The following is an 18,956-nucleotide window of genomic DNA, read 5'->3' on the forward strand; positions in this document are numbered from 1 at the left end:
CAGTTATTATTTAAAGGGCCTCGGTTCAGTATGCTTTACCCTTGCGTTGTCTCAGACCTGTTTGTGAGAACTCCTGTGTATTACCTGGCTGTCTGACGTGTCTTCTGGTTCCTGATCACTGGCTTGTTCTTGACTTTGCTGTTCTCCTTGTTCCTGACTCGGCTCGTCTGACTAACAGCTCTGGTTTTGACTCCTGTCTTGTTATTTGACTTGTGGACTTTTTATTATTTTTGCTATAAAAAAGGTGTGATTATTGTTGCACTTCTCGTCTCAGTCTGATTCCTGGCACCCTGACACCTGGATATTCTCTCTTTTTCAGGCCATTCTCTGTAAACACTAGAGATGGTTGTGCATGAAAATCCCAGTAGATCAGTAGTTCATGAATGAAAGCCATCTTTATTTGTTTCAATGGTTAATCCAAGCATTTCACAAACGCTAGGATTGACTTTCACTTTAATGACAACCTCATGAGTTTCTATGAATCGTATAATATATTAAAAACATGCAGAAAGTAAAAAGCATCAGGTAGAGACAGATTATGTCTTTCTATTCCAATAACCCTTTGTGTTTTCTCTCTCAGACACAGACGAGTGCTCACCACCTAAGGATAATGCCCCCTGGAACCCCCCATGTGAGCATGTCTGTCACAACTATATGGGGAGCTATTACTGCTCCTGCTTCGTGGGGTACCAACTACAGGATGATCAGCGATCCTGCAAAGGTGTGACCAAGGTTCCATATCCTGCTCCTCCATCCCCAGCTCTTTATTATTATCACTCCTGGCTGAGCTCAAGCTTCATATCTATCATTTCTACCAAACTTGCACTAACTGTCACCCTCTGTCCCTCTTACCCTCTGTCACTATTCCTCTATGTCCCTGTCACCCTTTGTCACTATCCCTCTCTGCGCCTGTCACCCTCTGTCCCTGTCACTATCACTCAATGTCCCTGTCCCCATTTGTCACTTTTGACCTCTGGCACAATCCCCCATTTATTACTATTTCACTCGGACACTATCACACTCTGTCAATATTGCCCTATATCACAGTATCCCCCTCTGTTCCTGCCCCTGTCTGTTACTGTCACTCTCTGTCACTATAATCTCTGCCCCTGTCTGTTACTGTCACTCTCTGTCACTATAATCTCTGCCCCTGTCTGTTACTGTCACTCTCTGTCACTATAATCTCTGCCCCTGTCTGTTACTGTCACTCTCTGTCACTATAATCTCTGCCCCTGTCTGTTACTGTCACTCTCTGTCACTATAATCTCTGCCCCTGTCTGTTACTGTCACTCTCTGTCACTATAATCTCTGCCCCTGTCTGTTACTGTCACTCTCTGTCACTATAATATCTGCCCCTGTCTGTTACTGTCACTCTCTGTCACTATCCCATTCTGTCCCTCTGTTACTATAACCTCTATCCCTGTCTGTTATTGTCACCCTCTGTCACTATCCCATTCTGTCCCTCTGTTACTATAACCTCTGTCCTTGTCTGTAACGGTCACCCTCTGTCAATATCTCCTTCTGTCCCTCTGTTACTATAACCTCTTTCACTGTCACCTGTTGTCACTCTATATCACCCTTTTGTCATTAATAACACTTGTGACACTCTCATATTATCCATTAATATCATCTATGTGATACCATTGCCTCTGGGTCACTCTCTCACCTCTGTCACATTACATCCACTCTGCTATTTTCTATCATTTTATGTCACATTCATAGCTGACCAGAGTTTCTCTTTTAGTTGAGTGCAGCAGTCAGCAGTTCACAGAGGAATATGGCTTCATCTCCAGCCCAGGGTACCCCAAGCCGTACCCCCCAAACCTAAATTGCAACTACAGCATTCGCCTGGAGAAAGGGTTAATCATCTCCCTCAGCTTCCATGGGCTTTTTGAGATCGATAGCCACCCACGTGCATGGTGCCCATATGATACTCTAAAGGTGATGCCCTCTATATGCCCCATGTCTTACAGCTCCCTTGTTACCAATCAGGTGATACTCTACTGAATTCACAAAAGGAATGGTGAGGTGAGTGAGCTTTAGTGACTCTGGAGAGAGCAGTTAGTTATGTTTTACCACTGTCAAAAGGGTGGGGGGGTAGTGCTCAGGGATAGGCAAGGTGTCCGTGACTAGCCCTTGCAGTGTCCACCACAACCTTAGTATATCTTTTCTTTCTGATTAAATAATAGGAATAAAAAAAATATGTAGTGAGAATAAAATTAGTGGCTTGTCAAGAGACTGCTAGCGATATTGGGTGATAAGTTATGGAATAAATAAAGCCTGAGTGAAATACTGGATGTGTATCTGCATCTGTATAATAACACCCAGCTATATACAAAGACACAGTAGTGACACTGGCTCATGGATATAGCCAGAGGAGGGCTGGTTATAGGATCAGTGGTATCTGCATCAGTATAATAACACCCAGCACTATATAATGACACAGTAGTGACACTGGCACATGGGTATAGCCAGAGGAGGGCTGGTTATAGGATCAGTGGTATCTGCATCATTATAATAACACCCAGCTCTATACAAAGACACAGTAGTGACACTGGTAGATGGGTATAGCCAGAGGAGGGCTGGTTATAGGATCAGTGGTATCTGCATCAGTATAATAACACCCAGCTCTATACAAAGACACAGTAGTGACACTGGCTCATGGATATAGCCAGAGGAGGGCTGGTTATAGGATCAGTGGTATCTGCATCAGTATAATAACACCCAGCGCTGTATAATGACACAGTAGTGACACTGGCACATGGGTATAGCCAGACAAAGGCTGGTTATAGGGTCAGTGGTATCTGCATCAGTATAGTAACACCCAGCACTATATAATAACACAGTAGTGACACTGGCACATGGGTATAGCCAGAGGAGGGCTGGTTATAGGGTCAGTGGTATCTGCATCAGTATAATAACACCAAGCACTATATAATGACACAGTAGTGACACTGGCACATGGGTATAGCCAGAAGAGGGCTGGTTATAGGATCAGTGGTATCTGCATCAGTATAATAACACCCAGCGCTATATAATGACACAGTAGTGACAGTAGCACATGGGTATAGCCAGAGGAGGGCTGGTTATAGGATCAGTAGGATCTGCATCTGTATAATTACACCCAGCTGTATACAAAGACACAGTAGTGACACTGGCACATGCATATAGCCAGACAAGGGCTGGTTATAGGGTCAGTGGTATCTGCATCAGTATAGTAACACCCAGCACTATATAATAACACAGTAGTGACACTGGCACATGAGTATAGCCAGACAAGGGCTGGTTATAGGGTCAGTGGTATCTGCATCAGTATAATAACACCCAGCTCTATACAAAAACACAGCAGTGACACTGGCACATGGGTATAGCCAGAGGAGGGCTGGTTATAGGATCAGTGGTATCTGCATCAGTATAATAACACCCAGCTCTATACAAAGACACAGTAGTGACACTGGCACATGGGTATAGCCAGAGGAGGGCTGGTTATAGGATCAGTGGTATCTGCATCAGTATAATAACACCCAGCTCTATATAATGACACAGTAGTGACACTGGCACATGGGTATAGCCAGAGGAGGGCTGGTTATAGGATCAGTGGTATCTGCATCTGTATAATAACACCCAGCTCTATACAAAGACACAGTAGTGACACTGGCACATGGGTATAGCCAGAGGAGGGCTGGTTATAGGATCAGTGGTATCTGCATCAGTATAATAACACCCAGCGCTATATAATGACACTGGCACATGGGTATAGCCAGAGGAGGGCTGGTTATAGGATCAGTGGTATCTGCATCAGTATAATAACACCCAGCTCTATATAATGACACAGTAGTGACACTGGCACATGGGTATAGCCAGAGGAGGGCTGGTTATAGGATCGGTGGTATCTGCATCTGTATAATAACACCCAGCACTATATAATGACACAGTAGTGACACTGGCACATGGGTATAGCCAGAGGAGGGCTGGTTATAGGATCGGTGGTATCTGCATCTGTATAATAACACCCAGCTCTATACAAAGACACAGTAGTGACACTGGCACATGGGTATAGCCAGAGGAGGGCTGGTTATAGGGTCAGCGGTATCTGCATCAGTATAATAACACCCAGCACTATATAATGACACAGTAGTGACACTGGCACATGGGTATAGCCAGAGGAGGGCTGGTTATAGGATCAGTGGTATCTGCATTTGTATAATAACACCCAGCTCTATACAAAGACACAGTAGTGACACTGGCACATGGGTATAGCCAGAGGAGGGCTGGTTATAGGATCAGTGGTATCTGCATCTGTATAATAACACCCAGCTCTATACAAAGACACAGTAGTGACACTGGCACATGGGCATAGCCAGAGGAGGGCTGGTTATAGGATCAGTGGTATCTGCATCTGTATAATAACACCCAGCACTATATAATCACACAGTAGTTACACTGGCACATGGGTATAGCTAGACAAGGGCTGGTTATAGGATCAGTGGTATCTGCATCTGTATAATAACACCCAGCTCTATACAAAGACACAGTAGTGACACTGGCACATGCGTTTAGCTAGACAAGGGCTGGTTATAGGATCAGTGGTATCTGCATCAGTATAATAACACCCAGCACTATATAATGACACAGTAGTGACACTGGCACATGGGTATAGCCAGAGGAGGGCTGGTTATAGGATCAGTAGGATCTGCATCAGTATAATAACACCCAGCTCTATACAAAGACACAGTAGTGACACTGGCACATGGGTATAGCCAGAGGAGGGCTGGTTATAGGATCAGTGGTATCTGCATCTGTATAATAACACCCAGCTCTATACAAAGACACAGTAGTGACACTGGCACATGGGTATAGCCAGAGGAGGGCTGGTTATAGGGTCAGTGGTAGCTGCATCAGTATAATAACACCCAGCACTATATAATGACACAGAAGTGACACTGGCACATGGGTATAGCCAGAGGAGGGCTGGTTATAGGATCAGTGGTATCTGCATCTGTATAATAACACCCAGCTCTATACAAAGACACAGTAGTGACACTGGCTCATGGATATAGCCAGAGGAGGGCTGGTTATAGGATCAGTGGTATCTGCATCAGTATAATAACACCCAGCACTATATAATGACACAGTAGTGACACTGGCACATGGGTATAGCTAGACAAGGGCTGGTTATAGGATCAGTGGTATCTGCATCTGTATAATAACACCCAGCTCTATACAAAGACACAGTAGTGACACTGGCACATGCGTATAGCTAGACAAGGGCTGGTTATAGGATCAGTGGTATCTGCATCAGTATAATAACACCCAGCACTATATAATGACACAGTAGTGACACTGGCACATGGGTATAGCCAGAGGAGGGCTGGTTATAGGATCAGTAGGATCTGCATCAGTATAATAACACCCAGCTCTATACAAAGACACAGTAGTGACACTGGCACATGGGTATAGCCAGAGGAGGGCTGGTTATAGGATCAGTGGTATCTGCATCTGTATAATAACACCCAGCTCTATACAAAGACACAGTAGTGACACTGGCACATGCATATAGCCAGAGGAGGGCTGGTTATAGGATCAGTGGTATCTGCATCTGTATAATAACACCCAGCACTATATAATCACACAGTAGTGACACTGGCACATGGGTATAGCTAGACAAGGGCTGGTTATAGGATCAGTGGTATCTGCATCTGTATAATAACACCCAGCTCTATACAAAGACACAGTAGTGACACTGGCACATGCGTTTAGCTAGACAAGGGCTGGTTATAGGATCAGTGGTATCTGCATCAGTATAATAACACCCAGCACTATATAATGACACAGTAGTGACACTGGCACATGGGTATAGCCAGAGGAGGGCTGGTTATAGGATCAGTAGGATCTGCATCAGTATAATAACACCCAGCTCTATACAAAGACACAGTAGTGACACTGGCACATGGGTATAGCCAGAGGAGGGCTGGTTATAGGATCAGTGGTATCTGCATCTGTATAATAACACCCAGCTCTATACAAAGACACAGTAGTGACACTGGCACATGGGTATAGCCAGAGGAGGGCTGGTTATAGGGTCAGTGGTATCTGCATCAGTATAATAACACCCAGCACTATATAATGACACAGAAGTGACACTGGCACATGGGTATAGCCAGAGGAGGGCTGGTTATAGGATCAGTGGTATCTGCATCTGTATAATAACACCCAGCTCTATACAAAGACACAGTAGTGACACTGGCTCATGGATATAGCCAGAGGAGGGCTGGTTATAGGATCAGTAGGATCTGCATCAGTATAATAACACCCAGCACTATATAATGACACAGTAGTGACACTGGCACATGGGTATAGCTAGACAAGGGCTGGTTATAGGATCAGTGGTATCTGCATCTGTATAATAACACCCAGCACTATATAATCACACAGTAGTGACACTGGCACATGGGTATAGCTAGACAAGGGCTGGTTATAGGATCAGTGGTATCTGCATCTGTATAATAACACCCAGCTCTATACAAAGACACAGTAGTGACACTGGCACATGCGTATAGCTAGACAAGGGCTGGTTATAGGATCAGTGGTATCTGCATCAGTATAATAACACCCAGCACTATATAATGACACAGTAGTGACACTGGCACATGGGTATAGCCAGAGGAGGGCTGGTTATAGGATCAGTAGGATCTGCATCAGTATAATAACACCCAGCTCTATACAAAGACACAGTAGTGACACTGGCACATGGGTATAGCCAGAGGAGGGCTGGTTATAGGATCAGTGGTATCTGCATCAGTATAATAACACCCAGCACTATATAATGACACAGTAGTTACACTGGCACATGGATATAGCCAGAGGAGGGCTGGTTATAGGATCAGTGGTATCTGCATCAGTATAATAACACCCAGCACTATACAAAGACACAGTAGTGACACTGGCTCATGGGTATAGCCAGAGGAAGGCTGGTTATAGGATCAGTGGTATCTGCATCTGTATAATAATACCCAGCACTATATAATGACACAGTAGTGACACTGGCACATGGGTATAGCCAGAGGAGGGCTGGTTATAGGATCAGTGGTATCTGCATCTGTATAATAACACCCAGCTCTATATAATGACACAGTAGTGACACTGGCACATGGATATAGCCAGAGGAGGGCTGGTTATAGGATCAGTGGTATCTGCATCAGTATAATAACACCCAGCAGTATATAATGACACAGTAGTGACACTGGCACATGGGTATAGCCAGAGGAGGGCTGGTTATAGGATCAGTGGTATCTGCATCAGTATAATAACACCCAGCTCTATACAAAGACACAGTAGTGACACTGGCACATGGGTATAGCCAGAGGTGGGCTGGTTATAGGATCAGTGGTATCTGCATCAGTATAATAACACCCAGCTCTATATAATGACACAGTAGTGACACTGGCACTTGGGTATAGCCAGAGGAGGGCTGGTTATAGGATCAGTGGCATCTGCATCAGTATAATAACACCCAGCTCTATATAATGACACAGTATTGATACTGGTACATGCGTATAGCCAGAGGAGGGCTGGTTATAGGATCAGTGGTATCTGCATCAGTATAATAACACCCAGCTCTATATAATGACACAGTATTGACACTGGTACATGCGTATAGCCAGAGGAGGGCTGGTTATAGGATCAGTATAATAACAACCAGCACTATATAATGACACAGTAGTGACACTGGCACATGGGTATAGACAGAGGAGGGCTGGTTATAGGATCAGTAGTATCTGCATCAGTATAATAACACCCAGCACTATATAATGACACAGTAGTGACACTGGCACATGGGTATAGACAGAGGAGGACTGGTTATAGGATCAGTGGTATCTGCATCAGTATAATAACACCCAGCACTATATAATGACACAGTAGTGACACTGGCACATGGGTATAGACAGAGGAGGGCTGGTTATGGGATCAGTGATATCTGCATCAGTATAATAACACCCAGCGCTATATAATGACACAGTAGTGACACTGGCACATGGGTATAGACAGAGGAGGGCTGGTTATAGGATCAGTGGTATCTGCATCAGTATAATAACACCCAGCACTATATAATAACACAGTAGTGGCACTGGCACATGAGTATAGCCAGAGGAGGGCTGGTTATAGGGTCAGTGGTATCTGCATCAGTATAATAACACCCAGCACTATATAATGACACAGTAGTGACACTGGCACATGGATATAGCTAGAGGAGGGCTGGTTATAGGATCAGTGGTATCTGCATCAGTATAATAACACCCAGCACTATATAATGACACAGTAGTGATACTGGCACATGGGTATAGCCAGAGGAGGGCTGGTTATAGGATCAGTGGTATCTGTATCAGTATAATAACACCCAGCACTATATAATGACATAGTAGTGATACTGGCACATGGGTATAGCCAGAGGAGGGCTGGTTATAGGATCAGTGGTATCTGCATCAGTATAATAACACCAAGCGCTATATAATGACACAGTAGTGACACTGGCACATGGGTATAGCCAGAGGAGGGCTGGTTATAGGATCAGTGGTATCTGCATCAGTATAATAACACCCAGCATTATATAATGACACAGTAGAGACACTGGCACATGGGTATAGCCAGAGGAGGGCTGGTTATAGGATCAGTGGTATCTGCATCAGTATAATAACACCCAGCACTATATAATGACACAGTAGTGACACTAGCACATGGGTATAGCCAGAGGAGGGCTGGTTATAGGATCAGTGGTATCTGCATCAGTATAATAACACCCAGCACTATATAATGACACAGTAGTGACACTGGCACATGGGTATAGCTAGACAAGGGCTGGTTATAGGATCAGTGGTATCTGCATCAGTATAATAACACCCAGCACTATATAATGACACAGTAGTGACACTGGCACATAGGTATAGCTAGACAAGGGCTGGTTATAGGATCAGTGGTATCTGCATCAGTATAATAACACCCAGCACTATACAAAGACACAGTAGTGACACTGGCTCATGCGTATAGCCAGAGGAGGGCTGGTTATAGGATCAGTGGTATCTGCATCAGTATAATAACACCCAGCACTATATAATGACACAGTAGTGACACTGGCACATGGGTATAGCCAGAGGAGGGCTGGTTATAGGATCAGTAGGATCTGCATCAGTATAATAACACCCAGCACTATATAATGACACAGTAGTGACACTGGCACATGGATATAGCTAGACAAGGGCTGGTTATAGGATCAGTGGTATCTGCATCAGTATAACAACACCCAGCACTATATAATGACACAGTAGTGACACTGGCACATGGATATAGCTAGAGGAGGGCTGGTTATAGGATCAGTGGTATCTGCATCAGTATAATAACACCCAGCACTATATAATGACACAGTAGTGACACTGGCACATGGGTATAGCCAGAGGAGGGCTGGTTATAGGATCAGTGGTATCTGCATCAGTATAATAACACCCAGCACTATATAATGACTCAGTAGTCACACTAACACATGGGTATAGCCAGAGGAGGGCTGGTTATAGGGTCAGTGGTATCTGCATCAGTATAATAACACGCAGCACTATATAATGACACAGTAGTGACACTGGCACATGCGTATAGCCAGAGGAGGGCTGGTTATAGAATCAGTGGTATCTGCATCAGTATAATAACACCCAGCACTATATAATGACACAGTAGTGACACTGGCACATGCGTATAGCCAGAGGAGGGCTGGTTATAGGATCAGTGGTATCTGCATCAGTATAATAACACCCAGCACTATATAATGACACAGTAGTGATACTGGCACATGGGTATAGCCAGAGGAGGGCTGGTTATAGGGTCAGTGGTATCTGCATCAGTATAATAACACCCAGCACTATATAATGACACAGTAGTGACACTGGCACATGGATATAGCTAGAGGAGGGCTGGTTATAGGATCAGTGGTATCTGCATCAGTATAATAACACCCAGCACTATATAATGACACAGTAGTGACACTGGCACATGGGTATAGCCAGAGGAGGGCTGGTTATAGGATCAGTGGTATCTGCATCAGTATAATAACACCCAGCACTATATAATGACTCAGTAGTCACACTAGCTCATGGGTATAGTCAGAGGAGGGCTGGTTATAGGGTCAGTGGTATCTGCATCAGTATAATAACACGCAGCACTATATAATGACACAGTAGTGACACTGGCACATGCGTATAGCCAGAGGAGGGCTGGTTATAGGGTCAGTGGTATCTGCATCAGTATAATATAATAACACCCAGCACTATATAATGACACAGTAGTGACACTGGCACATGGGTATAGCTAGAGGAGGGCTGGTTATAGGATCAGTGGTATTTGCATCTGTATAATAACACCCAGCACTATATAATGACACAGTAGTGACACTGGCACATGGGTATAGCCAGAGGAGGGCTGGTTATAGGGTCAGTAGTATCTGCATCAGTATAATAACACCCAGCACTATATAATGACACAATAGTGACACTGGCACATGGGTATAGCCAGAGGAGGGCTGGTTATAGGGTCAGTGGTATCTGCATCAGTATAATAACACGCAGCACTATATAATGACACAGTAGTGACACTGGCACATGCGTATAGCCAGAGGAGGGCTGGTTATAGAATCAGTGGTATCTGCATCAGTATAATAACACCCAGCGCTATATAATGACTCAGTAGTCACACTAGCACATGGGTATAGCTAGAGGAGGGCTGGTTATAGGATCAGTGGTAGCTGCATCAGTATAATAAGACCCAGCACTATATAATGACACAGTAGTGACACTTGCTCATGGGTATAGCCTGAGGAGGGCTGGTTATAGGATCAGTGGTATCTGCATCAGTATAATAACACCCAGCACTATATAATGACACAGTAGTGACACTGGCACATGGGTATAGCCAGAGGAGGGCTGGTTATAGGGTCAGTGGTATCTGCATCAGTATAATAACACCCAGCACTATATAATGACACAGTGGTGACACTGGCACATGGGTATAGCCAGAGGAGGGCTGGTTATAGGATCAGTGGTATCTGCATCAGTATAATAACACCCAGCACTATATAATGACACAGTGGTGACACTGGCACATGGGTATAGCCAGAGGAGGGCTGGTTACAGAATCAGTGGTATCTGCATCAGTATAATAACACCCAGCGCTATATAATGACACAGTAGTGACACTGGCACATGAGTATAGTCAGAGGAAGGCTGGTTATAGGATCAGTGGTATCTGCATCAGTATAATAAGACCCAGCACTATATAATGACTCAGTAGTGACACTAGCACATGAGTATAGCCAGAGGAGGGCTGGTTATAGGATCAGTGGTATCTGCATCAGTATAATAACACCCAGCACTATATAATGACACAGTAGTCACACTGGCACATGGGTATAGCCAGAGGAGGGCTGGTTATAGGATCAGTGGTATCTGCATCAGTATAATAACACCCAGCACTATATAATGACACAGTAGTGACACTGGCACATGGGTATAACCAGAGGAGGGCTGGTTATAGGATCAGTGGTATCTGCATCAGTATAATATAATAACACCCAGCACTATATAATGACACAGTAGTGACACTGGCACATGGGTATAGCTAGAGGAGGGCTGGTTATAGGATCAGTGGTATTTGCATCTGTATAATAACACCCAGCACTATATAATGACACAGTAGTGACACTGGCACATGGGTATAGCCAGAGGAGGGCTGGTTATAGGGTCAGTAGTATCTGCATCAGTATAATAACACCCAGCACTATATAATGACACAATAGTGACACTGGCACATGGGTATAGCCAGAGGAGGGCTGGTTATAGGGTCAGTGGTATCTGCATCAGTATAATAACACGCAGCACTATATAATGACACAGTAGTGACACTGGCACATGCGTATAGCCAGAGGAGGGCTGGTTATAGAATCAGTGGTATCTGCATCAGTATAATAACACCCAGCGCTATATAATGACTCAGTAGTCACACTAGCACATGGGTATAGCTAGAGGAGGGCTGGTTATAGGATCAGTGGTAGCTGCATCAGTATAATAAGACCCAGCACTATATAATGACACAGTAGTGACACTTGCTCATGGGTATAGCCTGAGGAGGGCTGGTTATAGGATCAGTGGTATCTGCATCAGTATAATAACACCCAGCACTATATAATGACACAGTAGTGACACTGGCACATGGGTATAGCCAGAGGAGGGCTGGTTATAGGGTCAGTGGTATCTGCATCAGTATAATAACACCCAGCACTATATAATGACACAGTGGTGACACTGGCACATGGGTATAGCCAGAGGAGGGCTGGTTATAGGATCAGTGGTATCTGCATCAGTATAATAACACCCAGCACTATATAATGACACAGTGGTGACACTGGCACATGGGTATAGCCAGAGGAGGGCTGGTTACAGAATCAGTGGTATCTGCATCAGTATAATAACACCCAGCGCTATATAATGACACAGTAGTGACACTGGCACATGAGTATAGTCAGAGGAAGGCTGGTTATAGGATCAGTGGTATCTGCATCAGTATAATAAGACCCAGCACTATATAATGACTCAGTAGTGACACTAGCACATGAGTATAGCCAGAGGAGGGCTGGTTATAGGATCAGTGGTATCTGCATCAGTATAATAACACCCAGCACTATATAATGACACAGTAGTCACACTGGCACATGGGTATAGCCAGAGGAGGGCTGGTTATAGGATCAGTGGTATCTGCATCAGTATAATAACACCCAGCACTATATAATGACACAGTAGTGACACTGGCACATGGATATAGCTAGAGGAGGGCTGGTTATAGGATCAGTGGTATCTGCATCAGTATAATAACACCCAGCCCTATATAATGACACAGTGGTGACACTGGCACATGGGTATAGCCAGAGTAGTGCTGGTTATAGGATCAGTGGTATCTGCATCTGTATAATAACACCCAGCACTATATAATGACACAGTAGTGACACTGGCACATGTGTATAGCCAGAGGAGGACTGTTTATAGAATCAGTGGTATCTGCATCAGTATAATAACACCCAGCACTATATAATGACACAGTGGTGACACTGGCACATGGGTATAGCCAGAGGAGGGCTGGTTATAGGATCAGTGGTATCTGCATCAGTATAATAACACCAAGCACTATATAATGACACAGTAGTGGCACTGGTACATGGGTATAGCCAGAGGAGGGCTGGTTATAGGGTCAGTGGTATCTGCATCAGTATAATAACACCCAGCGCTATATAATGACACAGTGGTGACACTGGCACATGGGTATAGCCAGAGGAGGGCTGGTTATAGGGTCAGTGGTATCTGCATCAGTATAATATAATAACACCCAGCACTATATACTGACACAGTAGTGACACTGGCACATGGGTATAGCCAGAGGAGGGCTGGTTATAGGATCAGTGGTATCTGCATCAGTATAATAACACCAAGCACTATATAATGACACAGTAGTGGCACTGGTACATGGGTATAGCCAGAGGAGGGCTGGTTATAGGGTCAGTGGTATCTGCATCAGTATAATAACACCCAGCACTATATAATGACACAGTAGTGACACTGGCACATGGGTATAGCTAGACAAGGGCTGGTTATAGGATCAGTGGTATCTGCATCAGTATAATAACACCCAGCGCTATATAATGACACAGTAGTGACACTGGCACATGGGTATAGCCAGAGGAGGGCTGGTTATAGGGTCAGTGGTATCTGCATCAATATAATAACACCCAGCGCTATATAATGACACAGTAGTGACACTGGCACATGGGTATAGCCAGAGGAGGGCTGGTTATAGGGTCAGTGGTATCTGCATCAGTATAATAACACCAAGCACTATATAATGACACAGTAGTGACACTGGCACATGGGTATAGCCAGAGGAGGGCTGGTTATAGGGTCAGTGGTATCTGCATCAGTATAATAACACCCAGCACTATATAATGACACAGTGGTGACACTGGCACATGGGTATAGCTAGAGGAGGGCTGGTTATAGGATCAGTGGTATCTGCATCAGTATAATAACACCAAGCACTATATAATGACACAGTAGTGACACTGGTACATGGGTATAGCCAGAGGAGGGCTGGTTATAGGGTCAGTGGTATCTGCATCAGTATAATAACACCCAGCACTATATAATGACACAGTAGTGACACTGGCACATGGGTATAGCCAGAGGAGGGCTGGTTATAGGATCAGTATAATAACACCCAGCACTATATAATGACACAGTAGTGACACTGGCACATGGGTATAGCCAGAGGAGGTCTGGTTATAGGATCAGTGGTATCTGCATCAGGATAATAACACCCAGCATTATATAATGGCACAGTAGTGACACTGGCACATGGGTATAGCCAGACAAGGGCTGGTTATAGGATCAGTGGTATCTGCATCAGTATAATAACACCCAGCACTATATAATGACACAGTAGTGACACTGGCACATGGGTATAGCCAGAGGAGGGCTGGTTATAGGATCAGTATAATAACACCCAGCACTATATAATGACACAGTAGTGACACTGGCACATGGGTATAGCCAGAGGAGGTCTGGTTATAGGATCAGTGGTATCTGCATCAGTATAATAACACCCAGCATTATATAATGGCACAGTAGTGACACTGGCACATGGGTATAGCCAGACAAGGGCTGGTTATAGGATCAGTGGTATCTGCATCAGTATAATAACACCCAGCGCTATATAATGACACAGTAGTGACACTGGCACATGGGTATAGCCAGACAAGGGCTGGTTATAGGGTCAGTGGTATCTGCATCAGTATAATAACACCCAGCTCTATATAATGACACAGTAGTGACACTGGCACATGGGTATAGCCAGAGGAGGGCAGGTTATAGGATCAGTGGTATCTGCATCAGTATAATAACACCCAGCGCTGTATAATGACACAGTAGTGACACTGGCACATGGGTATAGCCAGACAAAGGCTGGTTATAGGGTCAGCGGTATCTGCATCAGTATAATAACACCCAGCGCTATATAATGACACAGTAGTGACACTGGCACATGGGTATAGCCAGAGGAGGGCTGGTTATAGGATCAGTGGTATCTGCATCAGTATAATAACACCCAGCACTATATAATGACACAGTAGTGACACTGGCACATGGGTATAGCCAGAGGAGGGCTGGTTATAGGATCAGTGATATCTGCATCAGTATAATAACACCCAGCACTATATAATGACACAGTAGTGACACTGGCACATGCGTATAGCCAGAGGAGGGCTGGTTATAGGATCAGTGGTATCAGCATCTGTATAATAACACCCAGCACTATATAATGACACAGTAGTGACACTGGCACATGGGTATAGCCAGAGGAGGGCTGGTTATAGGATCAGTGGTATCTGCATCAGTATAATAACACCCAGCTCTATATAATGACACAGTAGTGACACTGGCACATGGGTATAGCCAGAGGAGGGCTGGTTACAGAATCAGTGGTATCAGCATCTGTATAATAACACCCAGCACTATATAATGACACAGTAGTGACACTGGCACATGGGTATAGCCAGAGGAGGGCTGGTTATAGGATCAGTATAATAACACCCAGCACTATAAAATGTTTTTCATTTTAAATGTACCTTGGTGTCCTTCACTAAGGTCTGTACTTTACAGCCTTTGTCTTTGTTTATCCCTGATAGTGCTCCCAAGAAAAATCATTTTGTTCTGCTTTATGAACAAATAATTTCATTTTGTGTAATTGTATCATTTGTATTTTTGTTTCAACATTTAAAGACTTCTTTGCATAATTTATATTTTGGTTACTGCAATTAAGTTTTAGAGTTTAAAATGGGATTTAACCAATATAAGTAACTATTACAATTATATGGCATGAACAAACAGTGGCAATATAGCTCAAGTCTTCTTTAGATAGAACACTCCAAAAATGCTATAAAACTGGAATAAAAAAAATGTAATATTAATGTTGAATTCTGTCAGTGAAGTTAAGACACAAGGATAATTGTGTTATCTAATGCATTGGAGCAGCCTCAAAAATTCAACCAGAATCCATGCAAGATGCTTCACATGACTTTTCTAACGTACGGGATCAGAACCCATGTCACTAGGTCAGAGCACTAAATTAGAGGACCTTGGTTGGCACGTGACTCTCAGAGATTCCTGTGGGTTACTGCTATAGCCATACTGCTCACCCCTATCCTGCCTGTGAGAGACTATTTTCAATTTGTGCAAACGTGGGCCACACTGGCACAGATCATGGCCCCAGCACTTGGCAATATTTACCAATAGACGTCTAAATCTTCACCAGCTTTACCAGCTCTTGTGTTATTCTATGCAGATGGCTGATGAGACATTAGTTGGTTTTAGTGAATGGATTCCATAGCATAACAAACAAACTGGAGAGCTTCAAGATGCTGGAGAGAGCGTTAAGGGAATCTGCTCTGTGGGGAGACAGACAGCCTCCAGTTTCCACAGCTCCTCCTGTTTGTTGCTTATTACATTGCCGAATTATAGGCCTTTGTGTGACTATCTTCCCTCTCTCCAATGTCAGATCTACTCAGGTGGTCGGCTACAGGACACTTTCTGTGGTAATCGTTCCCCTAAGACCCTGAGAACTCAAAGCAACTCCGTGGACATTGTGTTCCAAACCGATGAGTCAGGAGACAGCCGGGGCTGGCGGCTGAAATACAGATCAGAGGGTGAGCTTACTTTTCTCTGCGTCTATTGCTGGGCAGGCAGGTCAGGTACAGAGTAAGAAAACATGGCAGATGTCAGGGCAGACAGTAAAGATACAGTGTCAGAAAAGCCAGGAGTCAGAGCAGACGGTAAAGGTACATACTCAGAAGACAAGCCAAGAGTCAGAAAACATACCAGGAGTAAGATCGGGTAGCACAGTTACAGAGCCAGAAGACAAGTCAAGAGTCAGGGCAAGTAGCATAGGTTAAAAGACAGAAGGCAAGCTAGGAGTCAGAGCAGACAACTGCAACACAGGTACCGACTCAGAAGACAAGCCAAGAGTCAGGTGAAAATTCAGAGGTAAGGAAAGGCAGCACAAAGGCAGAGTCAGAAGACAACCCAGTAGTTAGGACAAAGTCAAAAGACTTCCAAGAAATCAGGGTAGGCAACCCACGTACGGAGTCAGAAGACAAACCAGAAGTTAAGGTGAACAGCACATGAACAGAGTCAGAAGACAAGCCAGCAGTCAGGGTGAACAGCACAGGTACAGAGTCAGAAGAGAAGCCAGGAGTCAGGGCAGGCAGCACAGGTTCAGAGTCAGAAGTCAAGCAAGGAGTCAGGAAAGGCAACACAGGTATAGAGTCAGAAGACATACCAGGAGTCAGGGTAGGTAGCACAGGTACAGAGTCAGAAGGCAAACCAGGAGTCAGGTTAGGTAACACATGTGCAGTCAGAAGACAAGCCAAAAGTCAGGGTAGGCAGAACTGATACACTGATGAGTTAGAAGGAAATTCAGAGATAAGGACAAGGAGCACAAAGAATGAGTCAGAAGACCAGCCAGAAGTCAGAGCAGGTGGGACAAGCACAAAGTCAGAAGATAACCCAGAGGTCAGGGAAGGCAGCACAAGTAAAAAATCAAACAAGAAGTCAGGGCAGGCAACGCAAGTACAAATTCAGAAGACAAACCAGAAGTTAAGGTGAACAGCACATGAACAGAGTCAGAAGACAAGCCAGCATTTAGGGTGAATAGCACAGATACAGAGTGAGAAGACAAGCCAGCAATCAGGGTGAATAGCACAGAAACAGAGTGAGAAGACAAGCCAGCAGTCAGGGTGAATAGCACAGGTACAGAGTCAGAAGACAAGCCAGCAGTCAGGGTGAATAGCACAGGTACAGAGTGAGAAGACAGGCCAGCAGTCAGGGTGAACAGCAAAGGTACAGAGTGAGAAGACAAGCCAGCAGTCAGGGTGAATAGCACAGATACAGAGTGAGAAGACAAGCCAGCAGTCAGGGTGAACAGAATAGATACAGAGTGAGAAGACAAGCCAGCAGTCAGTGTGAACAGAACAGGTACAGAGTGAGAAGACAAGCCAGCAGTCAGTGTGAACAGAACAGGTACAGAGTGAGAAGACAAGCCAGCAGTCAGTGTGAACAGAACAGGTACAGAGTGAGAAGACAAGCCAGCAGTCAGTGTGAATAGCACAGGTACAGAGTGAGAAGACAAACCAGCAGTCAGGGTGAATAGCACAGGTACAGAGTGAGAAGACAAGCCAGCAGTCAGGGTGAATAGCACAGGTACAGAGTGAGAAGACAAGCCAGCAGTCAGGGTGAATGGCACAGGTACAGAGTGAAAAGACAGGCCAGCAGTCAGGGTGAATAGCACAGGCACAGAGTGAGAAGACAAGCCAGCAGTCAGGGTGAACATCACAGGTACAGAGTGAGAAGACAAGGCAGCAGTCAGGGCGAATAGCACAGGTACAGAGTGAGAAGACAAGCCAGCAGTCAGAGTGAATAGCACAGGTACAGAGTGAGAAGACAAGCCAGCAGTCAGGGTGAATAGCACAGGTACAGAGTGAGAAGACAAGCCAGCAGTCAGGGTGAATAGCACAGGTACAGAGTGAGAAGACAAGCCAGCAGTCAGGGTGAATAGCACAGGTACAGAGTGAGAAGACAAGCCAGCAGTCACGGTGAACAGCACAGGTACAGAGTGAGATGACAAGCCAGCAGTCAGGGTGAATAGCACAGATACAGAGTGAGAAGACAAGCCAGCAGTCAGTGTGAATAGCACAGGTACAGAGTGAGATGACAAGCCAGCAGTCAGGGTGAATAGCACAGGTACAGAGTGAGAAGACAAGCCAGCAGTCAGGGTGAATAGCACAGATAAAGAGTGAGAAGACAAGCCAGCAGTCAGGGTGAATA

The 18,956-nt window shown here is 44.7% G+C and overlaps 1 protein-coding gene across 1 annotated transcript in view; it reads left to right on the forward strand.

Moving 5' to 3' along the window:
* Positions 1-18,956, forward strand: part of LOC128640586 (uncharacterized) — a 101,211-nt gene that overhangs the window by 39,071 nt on the left and 43,184 nt on the right. The window contains exons 4-6 of the mRNA XM_053693057.1: positions 581-721; positions 1,745-1,941; positions 16,633-16,780. Coding sequence (XP_053549032.1) covers positions 581-721; positions 1,745-1,941; positions 16,633-16,780 — 486 coding nt within the window. The remainder of the gene's footprint in view (positions 1-580; positions 722-1,744; positions 1,942-16,632; positions 16,781-18,956) is intronic.

Source organism: Bombina bombina, chromosome 9 (genome assembly GCF_027579735.1).
Source record: "Bombina bombina isolate aBomBom1 chromosome 9, aBomBom1.pri, whole genome shotgun sequence".
NCBI classification, from domain to species: domain Eukaryota; kingdom Metazoa; phylum Chordata; class Amphibia; order Anura; family Bombinatoridae; genus Bombina; species Bombina bombina.